This window comes from Maniola hyperantus, chromosome 14, assembly GCF_902806685.2.
Source record: "Maniola hyperantus chromosome 14, iAphHyp1.2, whole genome shotgun sequence".
Taxonomy (NCBI): Eukaryota; Metazoa; Arthropoda; class Insecta; order Lepidoptera; family Nymphalidae; genus Maniola; species Maniola hyperantus.
The window spans coordinates 3,521,063-3,541,403 of record NC_048549.1 but is presented as its reverse complement, the minus strand read 5'-3'; the positions used below and the strand labels follow the sequence as shown (position 1 = coordinate 3,541,403).

General features: G+C 35.8%; 2 protein-coding genes across 2 annotated transcripts in view; one reads left to right on the top strand and one right to left on the bottom strand.

The window, feature by feature from the left end:
• Nucleotides 1-16,222, top strand: part of cue (Protein cueball) — a 32,199-nt gene extending 15,977 nt beyond the window's left edge. Inside the window, exons 2-7 of the mRNA XM_034975382.2 lie at nucleotides 269-662; nucleotides 1,050-1,700; nucleotides 2,688-2,882; nucleotides 3,479-3,658; nucleotides 4,447-4,555; nucleotides 9,483-16,222. Coding sequence (XP_034831273.1) covers nucleotides 269-662; nucleotides 1,050-1,700; nucleotides 2,688-2,882; nucleotides 3,479-3,658; nucleotides 4,447-4,555; nucleotides 9,483-9,596 — 1,643 coding nt within the window. The 3' untranslated portion in view covers nucleotides 9,597-16,222. The remainder of the gene's footprint in view (nucleotides 1-268; nucleotides 663-1,049; nucleotides 1,701-2,687; nucleotides 2,883-3,478; nucleotides 3,659-4,446; nucleotides 4,556-9,482) is intronic.
• LOC117988253 (85/88 kDa calcium-independent phospholipase A2-like) overlaps nucleotides 16,216-20,341 on the bottom strand; it is a 24,573-nt gene continuing 20,447 nt past the window's right edge. Inside the window, exon 18 of the mRNA XM_069503013.1 lies at nucleotides 16,216-20,137. Within this exon, the coding sequence (XP_069359114.1) occupies nucleotides 20,121-20,137 (17 nt within the window). The 3' untranslated portion in view covers nucleotides 16,216-20,120. The remainder of the gene's footprint in view (nucleotides 20,138-20,341) is intronic.

Here is a 20,341-nt window from a genome sequence, read left to right as displayed (position 1 = left end):
AATCAAAAAGTTAGATGCATTTTCGGGATCGAATCCCAGATCTTCTTGCCTTAGTTGTAGAATGTAGGCCGAAATCTTAGAAAACCTGTATTCCTGAGAGCTTTCCATAATGTTCTCAAGATGTGTGAAGTCTGTCAATCGGCATTTAGTCTCGTTGTAGACTAAGTCCTAACCTAAGCCCTTCTGATTCTGAAAGGAGATCCGTTCTCAGTTTTGGGCCAGCGATGAGATGAATATATTATAATACGTGTTGTTTCTATTGTTACAGACATCGCAATCACAACAGGGGACCAATTAGAATTTTATACAAACAAAACAAAAACAAGCACTGAGGGCATACGCTTCAGAGAGCTCACAGCATTGGCATACGACGCCGTCCACAACATGCTGTTGTTTGTTGACAAGCAGAATGACAACGCCTCAATATTCAGCTACAGTCTACTCTCCAAGAAATACCAGCCTTTAGTTGGGAAAAGATCGTCGGAAAATATCCAAGGGTTAACCTTCGATCCAGTGACTGGCAAGATGTTCTGGACTGACAGTAACGAAAAGAGTATATACTGGATATCTTTGTGGCCGAGATCGAAGAACATTTATGGATACCTTTTGCTAAAAATGGATGACGAGATCCCTAGGGACATTGCAGTTGATAGTTGTAGAGGGTAAGTTTTTTATTTAAGGTAGGCTTGCGCTTGACGACAATCATGTCTGGTAAAAAGTAATGATGTAGTTGGAGCTATATTTTCCTTACAATTTATAGTCATAAGAAAAACATTTGATACCCTCTCTAGTACAGTTACACATAGACTTCGGTCGGTGCAAGCTGCCACTCTACTGGTAAAGCCGTACTGCCATGCGTGTAAGCTTTCCAGTAGGATGCTGCGTGGAATGGTGTGGGTTAAAAAATCTCCGTATCACTTTAAAAAATTAACTATGCGCGCTTTAATCTTAGCCATCTCATTGTTTATCACCAGAAGATTGCAGGCAAGCGTTAACATGTCATCGAAAAAAAACATTTGTTTTCTGTCTAATTTATGATTCCTTTGCAGCTACATTTACTGGACAAACACAAACATTTCGAAACCAACGATTGAGAGAGCGCGGTTCGACGGTAGTGAAAGGACCACCATAGTTGACACTGATATCCACATGCCTGTCAGCATAGCTATCGATCAACGAACAAGACGGCTTTACTGGGCCGACGATAAAGAAGGCATTCACTACTCCATTGAGTCATCTGACCTAGAAGGAAAAGATAGGCAGAAGATGTTGATGGGAACTTACCACCAACCAAATTCCTTGACCGTTTCAAAAGACAATATTTATTGGGTTGATTTTGGATTCAAATCAGTGTGGAAGCTACCAAAAAATGTATCCGGTGTTGAACCGGAAGAGTTTATCAAATTCAACAATGAAGTTTCTTTTGGTGTAGCAGCGAATTACAAGATAGTAGATCAAACTGAAGGAGTAGATGAATGCAAAACTTTAGCGAACTTGACGCAAAACAACACTGCCATTAGTGATTCAATACGCATTCCTAAAGATGTGGGACTGTTCTGTCTTCACGGAGTGAAAACTGGGCTGTTGGAGTGCAAATGTTCCGCTGGATATATCGGCGATCGGTGCGAAATTTCTGTTTGCCAAAACTTCTGTTTGAATGGCGATTGCAATGCGTCTAGCGACGGTCAACCGACCTGCAAGTAAGTATATATTTATTTACACAGCAAAAGATGTGAGTGTATTTTTTTAAATTTTTATTTTAGCCGGGGCTTTATCACTATGCGATTATGTCTCCCCCGTGTATTATTTAGAAGCTTCCGATTTTTACGACGAGAATAGCCAAAATGATAACAATGTATATACTTTTATCAAAATATTGACCTTTCTTCATTGGCATCTTCCGATAGTAGATAGATATTTTTAAAAAAAAATCCCCATGTTAATCATGAGTAAGTAATATTCCCCATTTCCCTTCAGCTAAGCGTAAAGCTTGTGCTTAAAGTAGATACTACAAAAGTGCAACGGGTGAGGTTTGAACCGCCGACCTTTCGGAATTCAGTCCGCTCCTATTGAGACTTAACTATGCGCGTTCTCAGCGTTAACTTCTTCGGAAAAATACGAAAGGATTTACGCTGAGACGTGGGGTAGCTAAATGGCTTCTATAAGGCTATATGAAGAAGTTCTGCAGTACAGTAGGTACAGTATGTTTCTATTATTACCGGAAGAAGCCAATGAAGAAAAAGAAGGCTCTATTCAGTCGTATAGGGGCTGCGTTTGATATTTTGCGTTGTATCGTGTCGTCTGACCAGTCAGAATTATCTAAAAACGGTCAAGTGCGAGTCGGACTCGCGCACGAACGGTTCCGTACCTATATCGTATTCATAAAAACGAGAAAGAAAAAAAATACCGTTTATTTATGGGAGCCCCCTTAAATATTTATTTTATTCCGTTTGCAACAGAAATACATCATTAGTGAAAATTTCAACTGTCGAACTATCACGGTTTATGAGATACAGTCTGGTAACAGATGGCCAGAAGGACGGACGGACAGCGGAATCTTAGTAATAGGATCCCTAAAAATACCATTTTAGTATCCATAATTTTTACCATGAACCGTTTTAATGGCTAATAAATTTGGAACTATGTTAGAATCCAGCAATAACTGCTCACTTTACCGTTGTTTGCAGATGTAGACGCGGTTTCTCGGGCACTAGATGCGAGGCCAGCGTTTGCTACGGCCACTGTCTGAACGATGGCGAGTGCTCGGTCAGTGAAGCAGGCGAGCCTGTTTGCAAGTGCGCTCACGACTTCGAGGGCGAGCGGTGTGAGACTCGCAAAATTATACCTACTACTACTATCGCACCTGTTGTTGAACCTTGCAAGTATGTACAGTTTTTGCAATTCATGAAGGCTAGTGAACTTTACTTGTGGTAACGTCGCGTCGTTTATATGGTCATTGCGTAAGTGTGCGTGCATGTCGGACCAATCAGTCGCGAGCAAGCGCTGTCAAACGCACACATTTAAGTGTACCTTACGTATACCGATACGACTTAAACACAAGCATGAGTCAGTGGCCTTCGTGAAATGCAAGAACTATATTTAGATCCAAAGATGTATTGATGAATATGCTTAAGTACAATGTTTTAAATAACTTTATCTTCAGGTTTAATAATAATCCGAGGTAGTTCGACTTATTCGGTATAATTAATGAAGTTGTTGAAGCTGAGCCTGGGTTCGATTCCTGGCACGGACCTCTAACTTTTCGGAGTTATTAAATATCACTTTCAAAAGCGCGCTTAGTATGCGAGATTCTATGAAATACTGGAATGTGACGTCACATCCTAATGACGTACTTTTTTTAGTTTAATCGAAAATTCAAAATGGCTATATTCACTTAAAATTAACAAAGGACGTGGATTTTACGTATTTTAATTATTCTTGTTCTTGTGTAGAAATTAATGTGCGTTTACCCTTACAGTTGCACAGCAATCGCTTCAGAAAGCAAGAGCAAGGTGGACTTCGCGTCAGACGAGTGCAGCACGGGATGGGACACCGTGCGGGACCCCATCCTGATGGTGCTGGGGACGCTCACCGGGCTACTGTGCCTCATCTGTGCTTTACTTATTACGAAGATCTTACATTTGAAGAGAAGACCTAGGCGAGTTATCTATTGAATTAAGTTACATTTCTCTCTTCGTCACTACAATCGGAGCTTTCTTGAGATAATGGTACGCACGCGACAGGTCGAGATGGCAATCGCGAAGGGGAACATCCCACGCGCTTACCCGGTGCGGGCGAGTGCGGGTGTACGGGGCGTCCTCCCGCCTCATACCCTGATTGCCATCTCGACCTGTCGCAGACTATACGTCTACAGTCTACACATTTCTCTCTTAATCGCAATAATATTTCTTTGAAAAAAATTCTTATGAAACTCAGCTAGGATAGTAAAAATATCTTGAGGAAAGTGCTAATAGAGTTATCTGTTGTTTGTGAAACAAGAAATAATAAATAAGCGAGTATTAATTAATACCTGGCTTTGGCACGCTAATTACTTTATTTACATTTTCGTCAGTACATGATAATTTATGTGACACTTTTACAACATAGTGACAAAAAATTTGCTTCATATACCTCACAGACATATCGCTGATGTAGGTACCTACATTATATATGTACAGTAAGCGACAGAAAGTATAAGTCCCGCAAATTGCTATTGCGCTGGAACCTTGTCTCATGAACACTTTTTATTCGTCGAAATGACGTCATTTCGGCGCATAAAAAGTTTTCCATCTTTCTTTGCAGGTAGGTAAACTGAATTAACTTAGGAGTGGTTCCGTTATATCGTTACGTTACGGCGTTATTCTAATTTCTAACGTAACGAGTGAATTATGAAAATACGGACGTTTTATTTTACTCCTGAAATTAATATGAAATGTTTGTTCACAGAATAAAGAGGAGGATAATAGTGAACAAGAACGTGACCCCCCTCACCGCGCGACCCGACCAGTGCGAGATCACCATTGAGAACTGCTGCAACATGAACATATGTGAAACTGTAAGTTAAAGTAACAACTAGCTTAGGTATGCCCGCTTCTTCATACGCGTGGACTACACAAACTTCATACCCCTTATGGGTTGAATTTTCAAAAATCCTTTCTTAGCGGATGTCTATGTCATAATAGCTATCTCCATGCCAAATTTCAGCCCGATCCGTCCAGTAGTTTGAGCTGTGCGTTGATAGATCAGTCAGTCATCAGGAGATGGATGGAAATGAGTTTACCATACTAATCAGATAATAAAATTGTAGATGTCGTGATAATTTGCCGGGTTCCGTATCCGAAGGGTACCAAGTACTAACGGAACCCTATTACTTAGTCTCCGATCTTCTAGTAATTTATCGACAGACAACAGCTAGATTGAATATCGAAAGCCAACGACAGTAAGCTCATTAGTCTAGTTTTAGGTATAAGTAGATATAATTTCTTTTTCCTGTAATTTAATTAATTATTATTCATTAACAGATAGTATCAATATCATAAAAAAACCATTATAGGCGCAATAAAGAATAATCATTAATTATTTATTAAACAACGTTAACAAATTAATTATACAAAAAAATGTGACAATAGCTAGAAATATTTGAGCGATTTAGATCAACAGGTCAAGTGCAATGATTGTCTGTGATTTCATTGACTATTTATCATCTGTCTAGCTTTCTAGCTATTTTTTAAATTGTGTCTATTGACGTCACTTTTGTGAAAGGATATTTACTTAGGTACTCCTTATAATTCATAAAGATTAGATGACGCCCGGGGGAATTCTTTTTCCAGAATAAAAAGCAGTTTATGATACTCCTTAGGTCTTTAAATATATCCATGCAAAGATTCACTCATTTTGCCTTTTCGATGGTGTTCTTACGAGGTTATGCTCGCGACTTCGTCCGCGTGTACTACATAAATTTCAAACCCCCATTTAACCCACTTAGGGGTGGAATTTCGAAAAATCCTTTCTTAGTAGATACTTACTCTTTACAAAGAACACATCTTCCAAATTTCATGTCTCTTGGACCAGCGGCTTAGGCTGTGCGTTGATATATTATAAGCCAGTCAGTCAGTCAATCAGAACTTTGAATTTTATGTATAATACAAAAGATTACGCATTACTATATTATTATTATATTGAACACCAAAAAAGCAAAGTGGGTTAGAATTTGTTATCTTTTCACTTTTCACTTTCATAATTATTACTATTCAGCTGTTAATGTGTTGATTTATTTATTTATCGATAGGAATACCTACATTACGAGTGAGATGGCACGTACCTACTTAATCATAATTCTAATTGGCAATGTTTTATGAGAATAGATAGGTATAACTAATCGATTAATTATTAGCTGATATACCTACTTACTAAAATGCGAAAGTATGTCTTTCTGTCTGTCTGTTAGCTTTTCACGGCCCCTCTGTTTAACCGTTTTTGACGAAAGGTAAGGTACAGAGATAGCTTAAATCGTAGAGAAGGACATAGGCTACTCTTTGCCCAGGGAAATCAAAGAGTTCTCACGGAATTTTACAAACAGAAATCCATGTAGACGATTTTGTACCATGTAGGGGGAAGTGGGGCAGATTAGTGATATTTGAATTTTGATAACGCTAAAACATGTCTTTGTTGCAAATATAGCAGCTACCACAGCAACATCCAGTTATTTTTTTGTATTTTAACACCTGTAAACGTGTTCTGGCGACTGACATAGACTACGTCTTCTTATCCCGGAAAATCGAATAGTTCTCACGGCATTTTTAAAAACCTAAATGCACGCGGATGAAGTCGCGGGCATCTTCTAGTTATCCTATGATCTAGTATATCTGCCATATTAATTAATTATAGCGTTATCTTACGGGAAAATAATTTTATCAAAATCATCATTATCTAAAGGGAAAATAATTTAATCGAAGTCATCATCCAACTTGCAACACAAATGCGTACGATAACATGTTCAAAGACTTGCAGACTTCGTGATTGCAATGACTCTGATCATCTGGGGTCACTACCTACCGGACTTTCTAAACAAATCGCCATTCAATTATAGATCTGCGTATTTTCTATACTTAGTACGCGACAGGTCGAGATGGCAATCGGGATGGTTACACCCCGCACAGTCCCCGCGCTGCGGTGCGGGATAACGCGGGTGACGTGCGGATGTGCGAGGCGTCCTCCCGCCTCATACCCCGATTGCCATCTCGACCTGTCGCGTACTATACTTATTAGGGTTTGAACAGACGCAAAGCGTGACGAAAACTGCACACACACAGCGATAAGTAGGTAAAAATAATTTTGTAATAGTAAAAATCTTGCTCGTAAAAATTTGATAGACTGTAGTAGGTACCTACAGTGAGAGGTGATTGTGATCGTCACACTGTTGCGTCACACATGACCCAAAGATCACATTTTACTCTATATCATACTTATAAAGGCGAAAGTTTGTGTGGCTTTAAGCCTAATTAATAGGCTATTTTTAATCCTGGAAAATCAAAGAGTTCTCACGGTAGATTCAAAAACGTACCGATGTCGCGGGCACCAGTTAGTACTTAATAATACCTTTTACAATTCCTAGGAGACGCACTAGACATGTTTGCCTTTACTATTGCTTGATTACCTACTCAAACACTTACCCATGGCATGCTTAGACCATGTAAGCTACTCACATTATCTCGTAATGATGTGTACCTACTAATTATACCTATGAATGTTTCTATTTTTTTAGTATAGTAGGTGAGAGTTTGCTTTCACTACAGTAGGTAGTTACATGTACATATTATACGAGTAAGTAGGTCTTGTCTAGAAGCTAATCTAAGCTAATCTACGTCAGATTGACGAAATTAGGCTAAACCGCAGGCCTCGGTTACTTTTTTATATGTACGTAGGCACTTCAGCCTCAATTATTTATATCACGCGACAAGGTATAGTACGCTACACCCCGCACACCCGCACGTCTCAGGTAGGTAGGTAAAAATAATATTAATTTTCAATGAGCATTCCACATTGCAATGGCTTTATCAACTTCCGAATTACGATGTATTGCCAGAGGCCATCGACTTTTGCCAATAAAATAAATAGATACTTATGCCAACCGATCGCAATATCATGAGGACCTACTCTATTTTAATATCGATCTCTATCATCAGTTTATCATTGGGACGATTCTACTATTTATCACCTCACAAATATAAATAGGTAGTTACCTATCTATAAAAAAAGAAAGGTCCTGTCTCGCTCACTGACTGACTGACTGACTCACTCATCAAGGTCTAAGCCGAACCCTTGGATCTAGAACGCTGAAATTTTACATTGAGATCGTCCTTTATAATATAGACAAGGAACAAGGCCGAATTTTTTGCGGGAGCGAAGCCGCGAGCGGTCGCTAGTAGGTAACAAATTATAGGATATTTTTTTAACGAAGAATGTTTGTTAATTGACTGATTAATTTCATCTCATGAAAGGCAAGTATGAATGAGTTGAACCATATAGCTAGAGATCGAAAAAAGATAAAGCATGGATATAAAAAGTAATGATTCTTAGTTGTACTAAAAATTAGTAGGTAGGTAGGTACTTAAAATTTCTTTGGGATAAAGTTAATGGTGCGATATAGGAACGTACGATCTCTATATATAAAAATGAATCGCTAAATGTGTTGCTGATCGCAAATCTCGAGAACAGCTGAACCGATTTCGCTAATTCTTTTTTTATAATATTGATGTACGGGGATGGTTCTTACGGAGAGAAAAATTTAAAAAATTTGAATCGACTGTTAGGCGGTACGAAGTTCGCCGGGGCAGCTAGTTATGAATAAAATTGACGATTGTAACTCAGATATCAAGTTTCAATCAACAGGTTTTTTCAGAACTTAAATAATGATCATAAATTAAAATTTAAAACCAACCAAAAACTGACGTATAATGTTATTATTAGGTAGGTACTTAGGCATTTCTTGCAGATGTCGATATTATGTTTCGTGTAAATACCTACCTTATGGTCAGGGACATACGGAAGGAAGGTAATTTTAAAAACAAACTGAAACAAACCGGTTAAAAGCAGTTGTTAAAAATAAAACATTATAATTAGCGTGGTTTATATTACCTTAAAAACTGCAACAAGTTTTTATTGTTTAAGGTTTTGCTGCATCAAGGATTAAACCTAATATCATTACTTATAGTCCGTACAAAATCAGAACTCACTCGCCATTTTAACTCTGTGTAGGTACTGTAACTGTAGGTTTATTACAGAATTTTTGTAGGGATCTCTAATTTTTTGAAAATAAAATATTGCCTAACTATGTCACTCAGGAATAATGTAGCTTTCTACTGGTGAAAGAATTTTCAAAATCGGTTCAGTAGTTCCAGAGATTACTTCCTACAAACAAACTTACAAACTTTACCTCTTTGTAATATTAGTAGGTAGTAGATAGATAGATTATATTAATCTAAGCCATAAGTCATGAACGTCGAAACAATAATAATATATTATAGACAGTTAGGTTAGACGGATTTTACGTAGAATAAATATAATATTGTCATAAATATATATTACTAGCTGCCCTGACGAACTTCATACCGCCTAACAGTCGATTCAAACTTTTTTCTCTCCGTAAGAATCATCCTCGTACTTCAAGGAGTATTATAAAAAAAGAATTAGCGAAATCGGTTCAGCTGTTCTCGAGATTTGCGATGAGCAACACATTTAGTGATTCATTTTTATATTATAGATTATATGAGGTATATTAGGTACCTCCCTAATTTACCTAATATATAGGGTTAGTTGCACAAAGCGGTTAAACTGTTTTAAGTAAGATTAGAGTACCTACTACCTAAGTACCTAAATAACGAAACCGAATTGACCACCAAACAATGTGGTCCAAACCAACTAAAAGCATCAGGTTTCGGAAGCAGCATATCTATTTAATTTATATTTTCTTATTGTTACAGCCATGCTTCGAGCCCAGAAACGCAATAAGACCAACTCTAGGCGACGCCAAGCCTGGTAAAGAGGAAAAGAGGAACCTGATCGCCAACATGGAGAGTCAAGACGACCTGTACTAGCATCGCGCCATATCATGACGTACTTCGGTACTTGGTGATGAGTCCAAAGTTTTACTATTGTGATATTCGATATAGGCATACCAACGACCTATATGTACTACAAACTAGATGGGTCATCTCCAACAAACATTTTTGCTGGGTGCAACTTCTTCTCGAGTCGACGGTCACCTCAAATACGGGCAGCCCAAAATGCCGTCTTAAAGGTGGTGATCGTGGTGAAAAGATTCCAGGGACGCCGGGTGCTTGTGATCGGTATAAAACTAAGCACCACGCGGGGAGGTTCTTTTCAAGTCCCCGGGTGCAACTCGCTTTCCTAGGTCGGTTTCCTGTTCGGGGGGTCGGGAGTTCTATTTCGGGCACGCACCTCTAACTTTCGGAGTTAAGTATGTACGTTTTAAGTAATTAAATATCACATGCTATCGGTGAAGGAAAACATCGTAATGAAACCTGCATGCCTGAGACTTTTTCATAATGTTCTCAAAGGTGTGTGAAGTCTGCCGATTTGCACATGACCAGCGTGGTGGACTATGGCCATGACCCTTCTCATTCTGAGAGGAGATCCGTGCTAATTAGTGGGGCAGTGATGAGTTGATGATCACGAACTTGCTTTTGTTTATAACTTGATACCCAGTGCATACTAATTTTTACAGTTTCATAGAACACTATTTTTGTTTCAAAATGGTTTGAAATGACCCATCTAGTACATCGTATTAGGTCGTTGAGGCATACCGATTAGGAAGGTTATAGTAACGTTGCATACAAGTTGAAAACGACATGGGGTTCGCTATTTAAGATATTTTTATATCGGCTAAACAGCTTGAAGTAAGCTGTATTGATATATTTGGTTGTTAAGAGCCGGAAATGATATTGACACTTTTTAATGATTGAAAAAATTTGTAAAATTCACCACTTTTTTTTGTCTGTGGTTAGTTCAAGATTATTATGATACTCTTTATCGGGCTCAGGTTCGGTCTGGCACCTTTGGGATAGCTTTGCCTTAATAATTAAATAAATAAATAGATCGCCGCGTCCAAAAAATTATTGGCGATCAATCACTTACTCAGCTTACAACACCGACCCAGTATCGCATGCTTATCGGTCTTTTATCGGATGTATTTTGGAGAATGTGCTCAGGAACTTCACAACCTCGTTCCTCCTTCACCGTTCTACCACAGAACAGCTCCCGCGAACGATGAACCGCCATATGTGGTAGACATACAATTTATTCGTACAAAACGTTGTTCTTATGAACGAATTTTCTGATACAAACCGCTTCGGTGTGGAAAATCCTTCCGGCGTCCGTGTTCCTGCCACGTATAACCTAAACCTACGCATTGTTTATGATTGTCCTCAAACGCAAGCTTGTCTCGCAATAAAATTAATACTAACTGCCGTACTCAGAGTCGCTTAGTCGTTACTTAAGTTTAGTTAAACCGAGACAGAGCTATATCTCTCACATAAATCTGTCTCGCTTTAACTCAATCTTAAGTTACCATTAGTGACTCTGACTACGGCAGTAAAACTGGAAAAATTGAGCATTAAAAAAATTGTTAACCTTTAAATTTGCTGATACACTACGTTTATTAGCGTCCTACAATTATAATATAGGTTCCTACTGTTACAGTTTTTATGATATCCGGCTCTTAACTTCCCTATATCTAAAAGCCTGTTAGGTTTTTATAAGACAGCTAAAAATCCAAGAGAATATTTAGGTAGGTATTATGTATAATAAGGTAATGTTTGTGGGTTTGTACAAAGGTTAATAGATTTACAGTGATGGTTTATTTATTTAAAGTACTTAACCAATACGGCATTCGTTCTGGCATATACCTATAATATATTTATCTTAATACGACATGTACTAAAATGTTGCCTTAATAAAGGGTGACTTATATACCTAATAGATATACTTATTAAGTATACAATTTCCTATTATTTTATTAAATACCAGATAAAATCATAAGAAAATAAAAATAGGTGCAGATAATATTACTAATATCATAGAATAGGTAATAAATTTTTTATTTGTAACAGGGGTCATTTGATCACACAGTGCCTTTTCACGTTTGGTTCATGCGAAGTATATTATTTTTAATTTAACTAACAAATATTTTTTGTAATAGCTTTTAAAATTCTTAATCTACATACGTGGGTATCTATAATTTATTATTTAGTCTTCGATTTTGTGCCAAATTGTATATTTATTGCAAAATATTTGTCTTGACCGTGGTTTTAACAAAGTAACTACTTAAGTGCGTACTTAAATATAAAATCTAAAAGCATTTACTTATTATACTTACTTACCAGCATTGTTAAATTTATATTATCCTAAAATCAACACCTTATGATAAAAATTTGCACACATAACAATGTAACATGTTATCAAACAATTGTAGCATAGTACACATTGTTTAACATTGTTATATAACATGACATATAATAAACATATGACATATAATCTAATTTATTTATTATTCAATTTTGCTACTTACGGTGCATCCCCTAAGTAGCAAAATTGAATAATAAATAAATTAGATAGGCCATAAAAGAACGATTCTTAAATCTCAAGCTTTCAGTAACTTATGCAGGAATTTTTAAATATCCCTGTATATTATGAACAAGTACGAATGATCAATTATTTCTACTTATTGCGATTTTTTGCTTGCTGTAGTCTTATCATGGGGGCTTTTGATTTTTAAATGTTTATGTGTTTCCTCAGAAGCGAACTATATGTTGTAAATTAATGTTGTGTGTTCCACTTGGATAGGAATATTTGTGATACAAATATCTGACATGAGTAGTTTTATATTGACAAATGCGTCTAGACTATATATACATACATTACATTATATTTTATAATTATATACATATAATTTAAACCTAACATAATCTGGACGCATCTTTAAATTATAATGCAAAATGAGATCAAAAACAACAATATAATTAATTAATCGGGCAAGCGATATTATAACAATAAAAAGCATAAACACTAGTATCAATATTTACAAGAGAGTAATTGCAATTACTCTGTAATCCAAAACAGTTTCTCTTTCTTTGAAAATTAATTTTTGCCTTTGGGAAATTCTCGTACTTATCTCCCTTGCACGCACTTAAATGTCGGTGACGTCACGACTAGTATCACGCATCCCTTTTCTGTTATTAGATACTTATACGCCTGCCAAAGGTTTTGTAACTTACTTCAAATTATTTTTATTAAAGATTAATTAGCCTGATCTGATGCTGATATTAATTGTCGATGACTTAAAAAATCGAGTTATTTTATGCTATTCTACCTTACTACCTAGTACCTACATCTTACCGAAACAGCAGCTTGTTTTTGCCTAGTGATCGAAATATCTGCAGACAGTTAACACTTGAGCTAATATCAACATCTTGAGCAAACACAGGCAAGCAAATTAATTTCATTTCGACAAACACACAAAAATTCGCGGCGAATTACGTCGAATAACAATTAAAACGACCGGCCAAGGTCACATTAACTTGTTACCTTGACAATTCTAGCAAAGAAATTAATTGTTAAGTAATTTTTTTATTACAACTTCCCGTCGTTATTGTGACTCGTATAGCTAGACAAAGAGGTTAGGTAGTTTCATTTTTGATTCCGGATTTTATTTTCTCCGACACCTAAGGTAACCAAATCAATTTTTATATTTTAATTGCTAAAGCAACTCCTATGGAAGCGCGCTCCACCTAAGGCTGCACTCTCTCTAACCATTTGGTCATTACATCCAAGCGCTAGTCTAGGTTTGTAATTTTAAAAAGTGCAAAGGTGTTGTAACTTAAGTAAAATTCTAGAGAGCCTCTCTATTTCCTTCCTTCCTAACTTCAAAATCTCTGCCTTTTACTTCCACTAAGTTTCACTTTTTGGCAAAAAGTAACTAAAAAATCAGTTCAAGACTCTTGTGCAAGGGAGCCTTAACAATTATTTTCAACCGAGAAACTCGATAAGACAAGAAACTCAAACGCTGAAGAATCTTTTTATCATTAGTAACGAACTATTCCTACTTTATTATTTGTTAACTGAAAAATATTTTAATTGGGCATAAAAAGATGTGACTGATGTGACCAGCCTTTAATATTCATGTGCTTACTTAACATTGTACTTAATCAGAGATCGGTTGCTATTCAATGATTCCTTGAACAGAATCAACAACGAATTATCATAACGGATATTAAATAGTGATTTTTCCGTGAATACTTATCAGGTTTCTCGGAAAAGTTTAATAATGGTTGCGCCTAGAAATTGATGTCCATAGATTTCCTAGTTGGAATATTTCCATTGTCAAAGAATAAGTGAATAATCTACTTACCATGTTTTATGTTTTTCTCTCTGCATTATCTTTGTTAACATAGTTGAAACTCTTGGAAATTTCGAAGCAACTCTTATGCGTGCATTTTCAGCTTAAATATTTATGCAACGTATTTTACGTTAACGTCCTAAATTCAATATGAAAAAAAAGAAGAAAATTCAGTCAAACAATGTTGAAACTCGATTTTAAGAGTGTTTCTACTGAAGCGGAGCACTTCACGTTCGCGGAAACGCACCCTAAGGCTGAGATAGGTAGTTTAAGGATCTTCAAATGTAAAAAGGTGCGTTTACACGAAATTGACGACGAGATTCACAAAGCGTAAGAAGTAGTCCAATCAGATTATTGATAGATGACGTGATACTTTGATCGATCACATCAGCTCTAAATAATTTTATTGGTCTCCGCTCCACTCCGCTTCAACGAGAACGCGCTTTTAGTGAACTCCAGGCAGCTAAAACTGCACATGCGCATTGTTGCACTTTCTCAAGTTTCGTTTTGCGTATTGTACCAAATTATAAGACCCTTCTATTTATTAATGCTATGTAATAAATTTGTTTTTTATTTAATTATTTTATAAATTGAGGATTTGAACGTTATAAACGTTTTTTTTTTAAATGAAATAAGTGGGTTTACCAATTTTGTGAAATTGTGAATTAGGTATTTTAGTGTAAGAGTTTACGTTCCTATATTTAAAAAAAATAAGTACCTCAAAGCTCTTCAGCTTGGCATAAGGCGCTATCTCCACGGACGAGAGAACCGCGGCGAGTCTCGCCGTGTGACAAAATTCGATACAAATTATCGCCGCGATAGTATCGCCCTGTGGAAATAAGCCCATAGAGTTTGTATCGAATTTTGTGATACGGCGAGACTATCGCAGCGATAGTATCGCCCTGTGGAAGTAAACCCACAGAGTTTGTATGGAATTTTGTGATACGGCGAGACTATCGCCCTGTGGAAATAAGCCCATAGAGTTTGTATCGAATTTTGTGATACGGCGAGACTATCGCCCTGTGGAAATAAGCCCATAGAGTTTGTATCGAATTTTGTGATACGGCGAGAATATCGCCGCGATTCTCTCGTCCGGGGAGATGGCATATAAGTTATTGGTGTTCAAATAAAACCCACCCAGTACTATTTTACCATTTAAAGACTTTGTGTATTTATGTATTTGTCATTGTGAATGAATACTTATATTTTAATTTTAAAACATTACTTACCATTTTGCAGTTAATTAATGGTTATTTTATTTTTGTAGAATCTCACAAAACTTAAAAACTGTACTTACCATTCAAAAATTAAGTGAAATCGTTTGTATGAACTTTTCGTAATACACAAGCTTCACGGAAAGTGGCCTAAAAGGGGTCACTATTGTTATAAACAACCTACTATAGAACTAACGCTTAAATGGTGAAAAAAAATCAACTGTTCCATACAAAAATGCCAATATTCAATCGAGGGCTTCATAACAAAAGGGCGTATACACAAAAAGGCCATTTCTCATTTTTGGTGTAATACGTAATAATAACAGAGCTTAGGTCTTAATATTTACCTAGAAAGAGCCATGTTTCAAATATCAGCCTTATAATATATCAGCTTATTTTGATTTAATTCACATTTTTGTACCTCCTGCAGTTTTGTTATGAAGCTCTCGCAATGTATGGACCGCAGCGTTTTTTCACAATTTAAGGTTTGGTGGAAAGTTCATACAAACGCTAATTATTATGAAACTATTTATTTAAATTTAAAAATGTAAAACTGTTAAACACAACACTGTTAATCGTGAGAGGCACATTCATTTTAAGTTTTGCTTGAACACTTATTTGGTGGTACTTAGTGTTAAGGCCTACACTACAAAGTGCCAAGTGTTTAGTAACAAATTGTGGCTAACTCTGTTCACACAATCTCAAAACTAAACTAACATGTCTAAATGTAGTGCTATCTTTTTCTGCAGGGAGCATTACGAAAGGAATAGCAATATATTTAGAACCGTCGTCGTTATCGTTTTTGAGATTGAATCAACCGAATTAGTCACATTGACGCGGTTATAAAAAAGTTACTTTCCTTTTTTCCTTTCCAGCACTACTTTTAATTAGCACCATTTGCTATTAAACATATGACACGTTGCAGAATGTGTATTGGTCCTAAGTTAGTGAATACTAGAATAGCATTTTTATTAGAATTAGCTTAGTTCGTGGATTGATAATATCCACATGAGAAATGTGATATTATTGAGTCTTTGTATAAGCCTCCGTTAGTGAAAAATTCTTTTTAAAATAAAGTGCTTTGCAAAATGTACCTGTGTTTTTGTAATAAAATCCCTTTTCATTGTTGAACATTTATTTCCCATATGACTATCACAATCAGTCAAACGTGACGAAATAATACATTTTTGACGATTATAATGATAACTAGAATATGCCCGATCACTAATTGTCAGCGGGAAATGTGATGAACTAAAATTCGGTTGAACAAAATCTACTTTAATTGATAGGACTAAGAGCGATCACGCACTGATCCGATCTGAGTCCGTGAAAATACGTATATAATAAAAAATATCTACGACACATGTCATCATAAGCTACCATACAAAGCATAAAGGAACGATTTTCAGGGACTCAGATCGGATAAGCGCGTAACCGGCGTAAGGTTGTCTTTCCACCACAGACGTGCTACGTTACTAAGTTAAGTATGAGTATCAAATTCACCACAAGGATCTCTTCATTTTCAGAGCATAGCATACCTTAGCTCTGGGACAAAGGGGTTCAACGAAGGTTATAAAGTAAGTACATACAAACCATTAAGCTTGTGTACCTAAGTGTTTGTATTTAAAAAAAAAACAATTTAATATTCAAATGAAAACCAAAACACGTTTGCACGGAAAGCGCTGGAGAGCAACCGTTTGATTAATCGTTTAATTTAATTTAATTTAATTAACGTTATTGTTAACAAAATTACAGAGGGTAAGAATACAGGGTACATTTAAAAAAACAAAGGGCGACCTTATCACTAAAGTGATCTCCAGGCAACCCATTTCTTCAGAAAAGACCGCATGACCCTAGTCCTGTCAATTTAGTTCATTAATGAGCGCTGAACTTATTAGCACCATAATTGGCAAAAACCCTAAGAAACTAAGTTCACTATTGTAGAGCAATTTTAATAGGTCACTTTTTAAGCATTAATGTTAAGAAAAATTATTATCCCCATCTCATATTAAATGGAGCTCATTTTCTTAAAATATAAATAATTGATAAAGATGTTTTATTTCTATTACATAAATACATCTTTGTATGAAATATTAAAGTTTTAGTGTGGACTTTTTCCGTTTGTTCACACTAAATCGGTCATACCCGGGTGTATCTACAATATAATATGACCCTAGGGTGTATGCTCGGAAACGTGTCCTGTCTAGTCACCCTGGGCAGCTAATTTGTACAGTACGCGGCAGAAAGTAATGTACTTCGGCCTATAGAAGGAGATAGCAGATTTGTAGAGCATTGTCTCTGTCGTTGCGACCGACAAAACGTCATATAGGTATGAGTGACAGAGACAACGCTCTACAAAGCCGAAATGTCATTCTAATGGCCGATGTACGTTACTTTCTGCCGCGTACTGTATATTATTTTTTAGTGCAGGGTGGAGACACATTTCCGAGTATACACACTAGGGCAGCTGTTTTAGGGTGGATAAACGGAAATAACCCTATTTTCAAAATAATATTATGGCTATCCACACAAAGTTAAGTACAGTCAGTATTAGTAATTACGTAAAATGTCAAAAGTAGCTTCTAAAAGTTGGCTCTACTATAGTATTATATTTACAATGTTCATACACAGACACTAAACAATTTGATACAATGAGTGTGATAATATACTATTCAAGCTAAATATATTCCTATACGTTTGCGATTTTAACAAATCAGCCAAGCAAATTGTTCGTATCTTTGGCATTTAACTCCTTTTTGAGGTTAATTGCGGAATACTTGAAAACGATTGGCTGTAATTTAATTTGGCAACCAACCAGCGGATATGGAATAATAAGGAATATGCGTGTGATTTAAATTTACTTGATTTGTTCATCCCCTTCGTCCGCACTCCGCGTGGATTTACATTTTTCTAAATCCCTCGGGAACTCTTTGATTTTCCGGGATAATCCAGGGTATAATCTATCTCCATTCCAAATTTCATCCAAATCCGTTTAGCCGTTTTTGCGTGATTGAGTAACAAACATCCAAACATCCACACTTTCTCATTTATAATATTATATATTAGGAATCAAAAAAATAATTTGAGCTTTCAAACAATATTTATATTCTTTACTATGTTATATTAATGTAAAAAGTGAATTAAAATTATAAAAATATTACATGCATATTTCCTATTACCCTATGTCATCTTCTTAATAGACAAAAATGTTTCTACTTATGTCCGTTATAACCTTTGAAACCAACTGATGTGCCCCAAATCGGTTTCATTAGAAAGAAAATAATGAGAAGATGGTTTTAGAATTACGCTAGTCGATGAATAAAATCTGAATTCTTTTTGCAGCCCTTTCAAAAATTATTTGCAGTAAAGGTGCGAACACATTACTGTTTTGCCGACCGTGACGATTGACTAAGTAACAATCTCATAACTTATAACAAAGTAACATAAAATATCTATACCCTTTCTCTTAGTCGGGTAATAAGAAGATACAAACATACGTACATTATAGTTTCTATAAACAAACATCACAAGTTCTTTTTAAAATAAAATAATTAAAAATATGTATACCAAGACATGTAATAAATTTTATTTAATAATTATAAAATAATTAATTTCATTTAATTTTGAAAAATAAGCGTAAATAGGATTAATTTCTATATTATTTTGATTTGTAACATAATAAATACACTAAAGTTACTTTGTGTTATTTCCAAAATTCCATTATTAACATGCTAATAAAAATTCAACAAAAAATAATTCATTTTTAACTATTTAACTATATACACCTTAAATTTTATTGAGAGATTGAAAAATCTGCCCTGATAGAAATAATATATTGCACAGTAGGATAAAAATAGTATCAGTTCAACTGTCATTGAGCGGTTACGCACTCATCCGATCAGAGTCCGTGAAAATACGGATGTTGCGCACTAATCCGATCTTTGATCGAAATCCTATCTATTAAGTGGACATCTTTGGCATATCTACGTCATATGTCCGATTTGAATCCGAAGCACATCCGAGATATTTTTACGGATGTCGGAGAGAACTCGGATGGCGAAAGTCGGAGCTAGTGTAAGCTACCATACAAATAGTTGTATGACTACTTCGGAACGTATTTTCACGGATTTAGATGGGATGCAGCGCGTAATCCCTTATGGCCGAAATTAATAATATATCCTATTTTATAATTTGTCAGTGAGTTACTTAGCAACGTTGTTATTTGTCAAAAATTGTACGATATTTTTTGAAAAGTACTATGTTGCTAAGTAGCTTATCGACAAGTTACAGATAGATTGATCACTAACTTAGACAGCTACACAATAACTTTATCGCGCACATGTCATCCAGTTATTCCATACAAGCCTGTGCGTAAAAACCTTACACATAGGAGTTAAATATAACCCGTAATAGAAACTTTCCTTACTCGTACATCAACAGTACATTCATTGTAACCAGGGTTCGGAATTTTCGTAAACTCTATCCGCGGAAAGAAGTTAGTATACTGTATAGCGCTCTCCCTGTTACGTAATCCCATACAAACGATAGAGACAAAAATCTCAGTGGGCGTTAACTATTTTCGAGTCACCAACCAAAGGACTTTAAAACAAGTGATCAAAGGTCAATAAAATTATTGCCATTACCAATATTTTGATGAATTTTTTGATAAGAGATGAGTCGATATACTAAACCTCAAATAGATGAACAATCTATTTGAGGTTTAGTATATCGACAATCGGAAGTCGATAATGTGCAGTCCCTTTGAACAATTAAAAGTGCTACGAAAATTCTGGACCATGATCATTACATAATATAATAATACCGTCTTAACTAAATTCTATACAGAAATGCTCTAAATAAACTAATAGCCACATTTCATGATGAAAAATAAATAAATATTTACTCAAATAGTAACTCTAATGGAATATCTGAGAGCTTAAGTTTTAATCTAAAAAAAAGCTACGTTTTATAGCTAGTTGTGCTTGGAAATCTTACATTCTAATCTCATCTGAAACAAGCAGAAATATTTTATTAATTTATAATATGGGATTATAATTGGCATAGTATGGCTTGTCTTGAGATGAAAACCGATAGTAGGGGACACCAGGCCTGAACATTTTTCAATTCTCTTTACTAAAATCTATGATGGTTCTTCTCGGTAGGAAAGGCATTCCGAACCAGTGGTAGATGCATTTGACGAATCGAAAATATT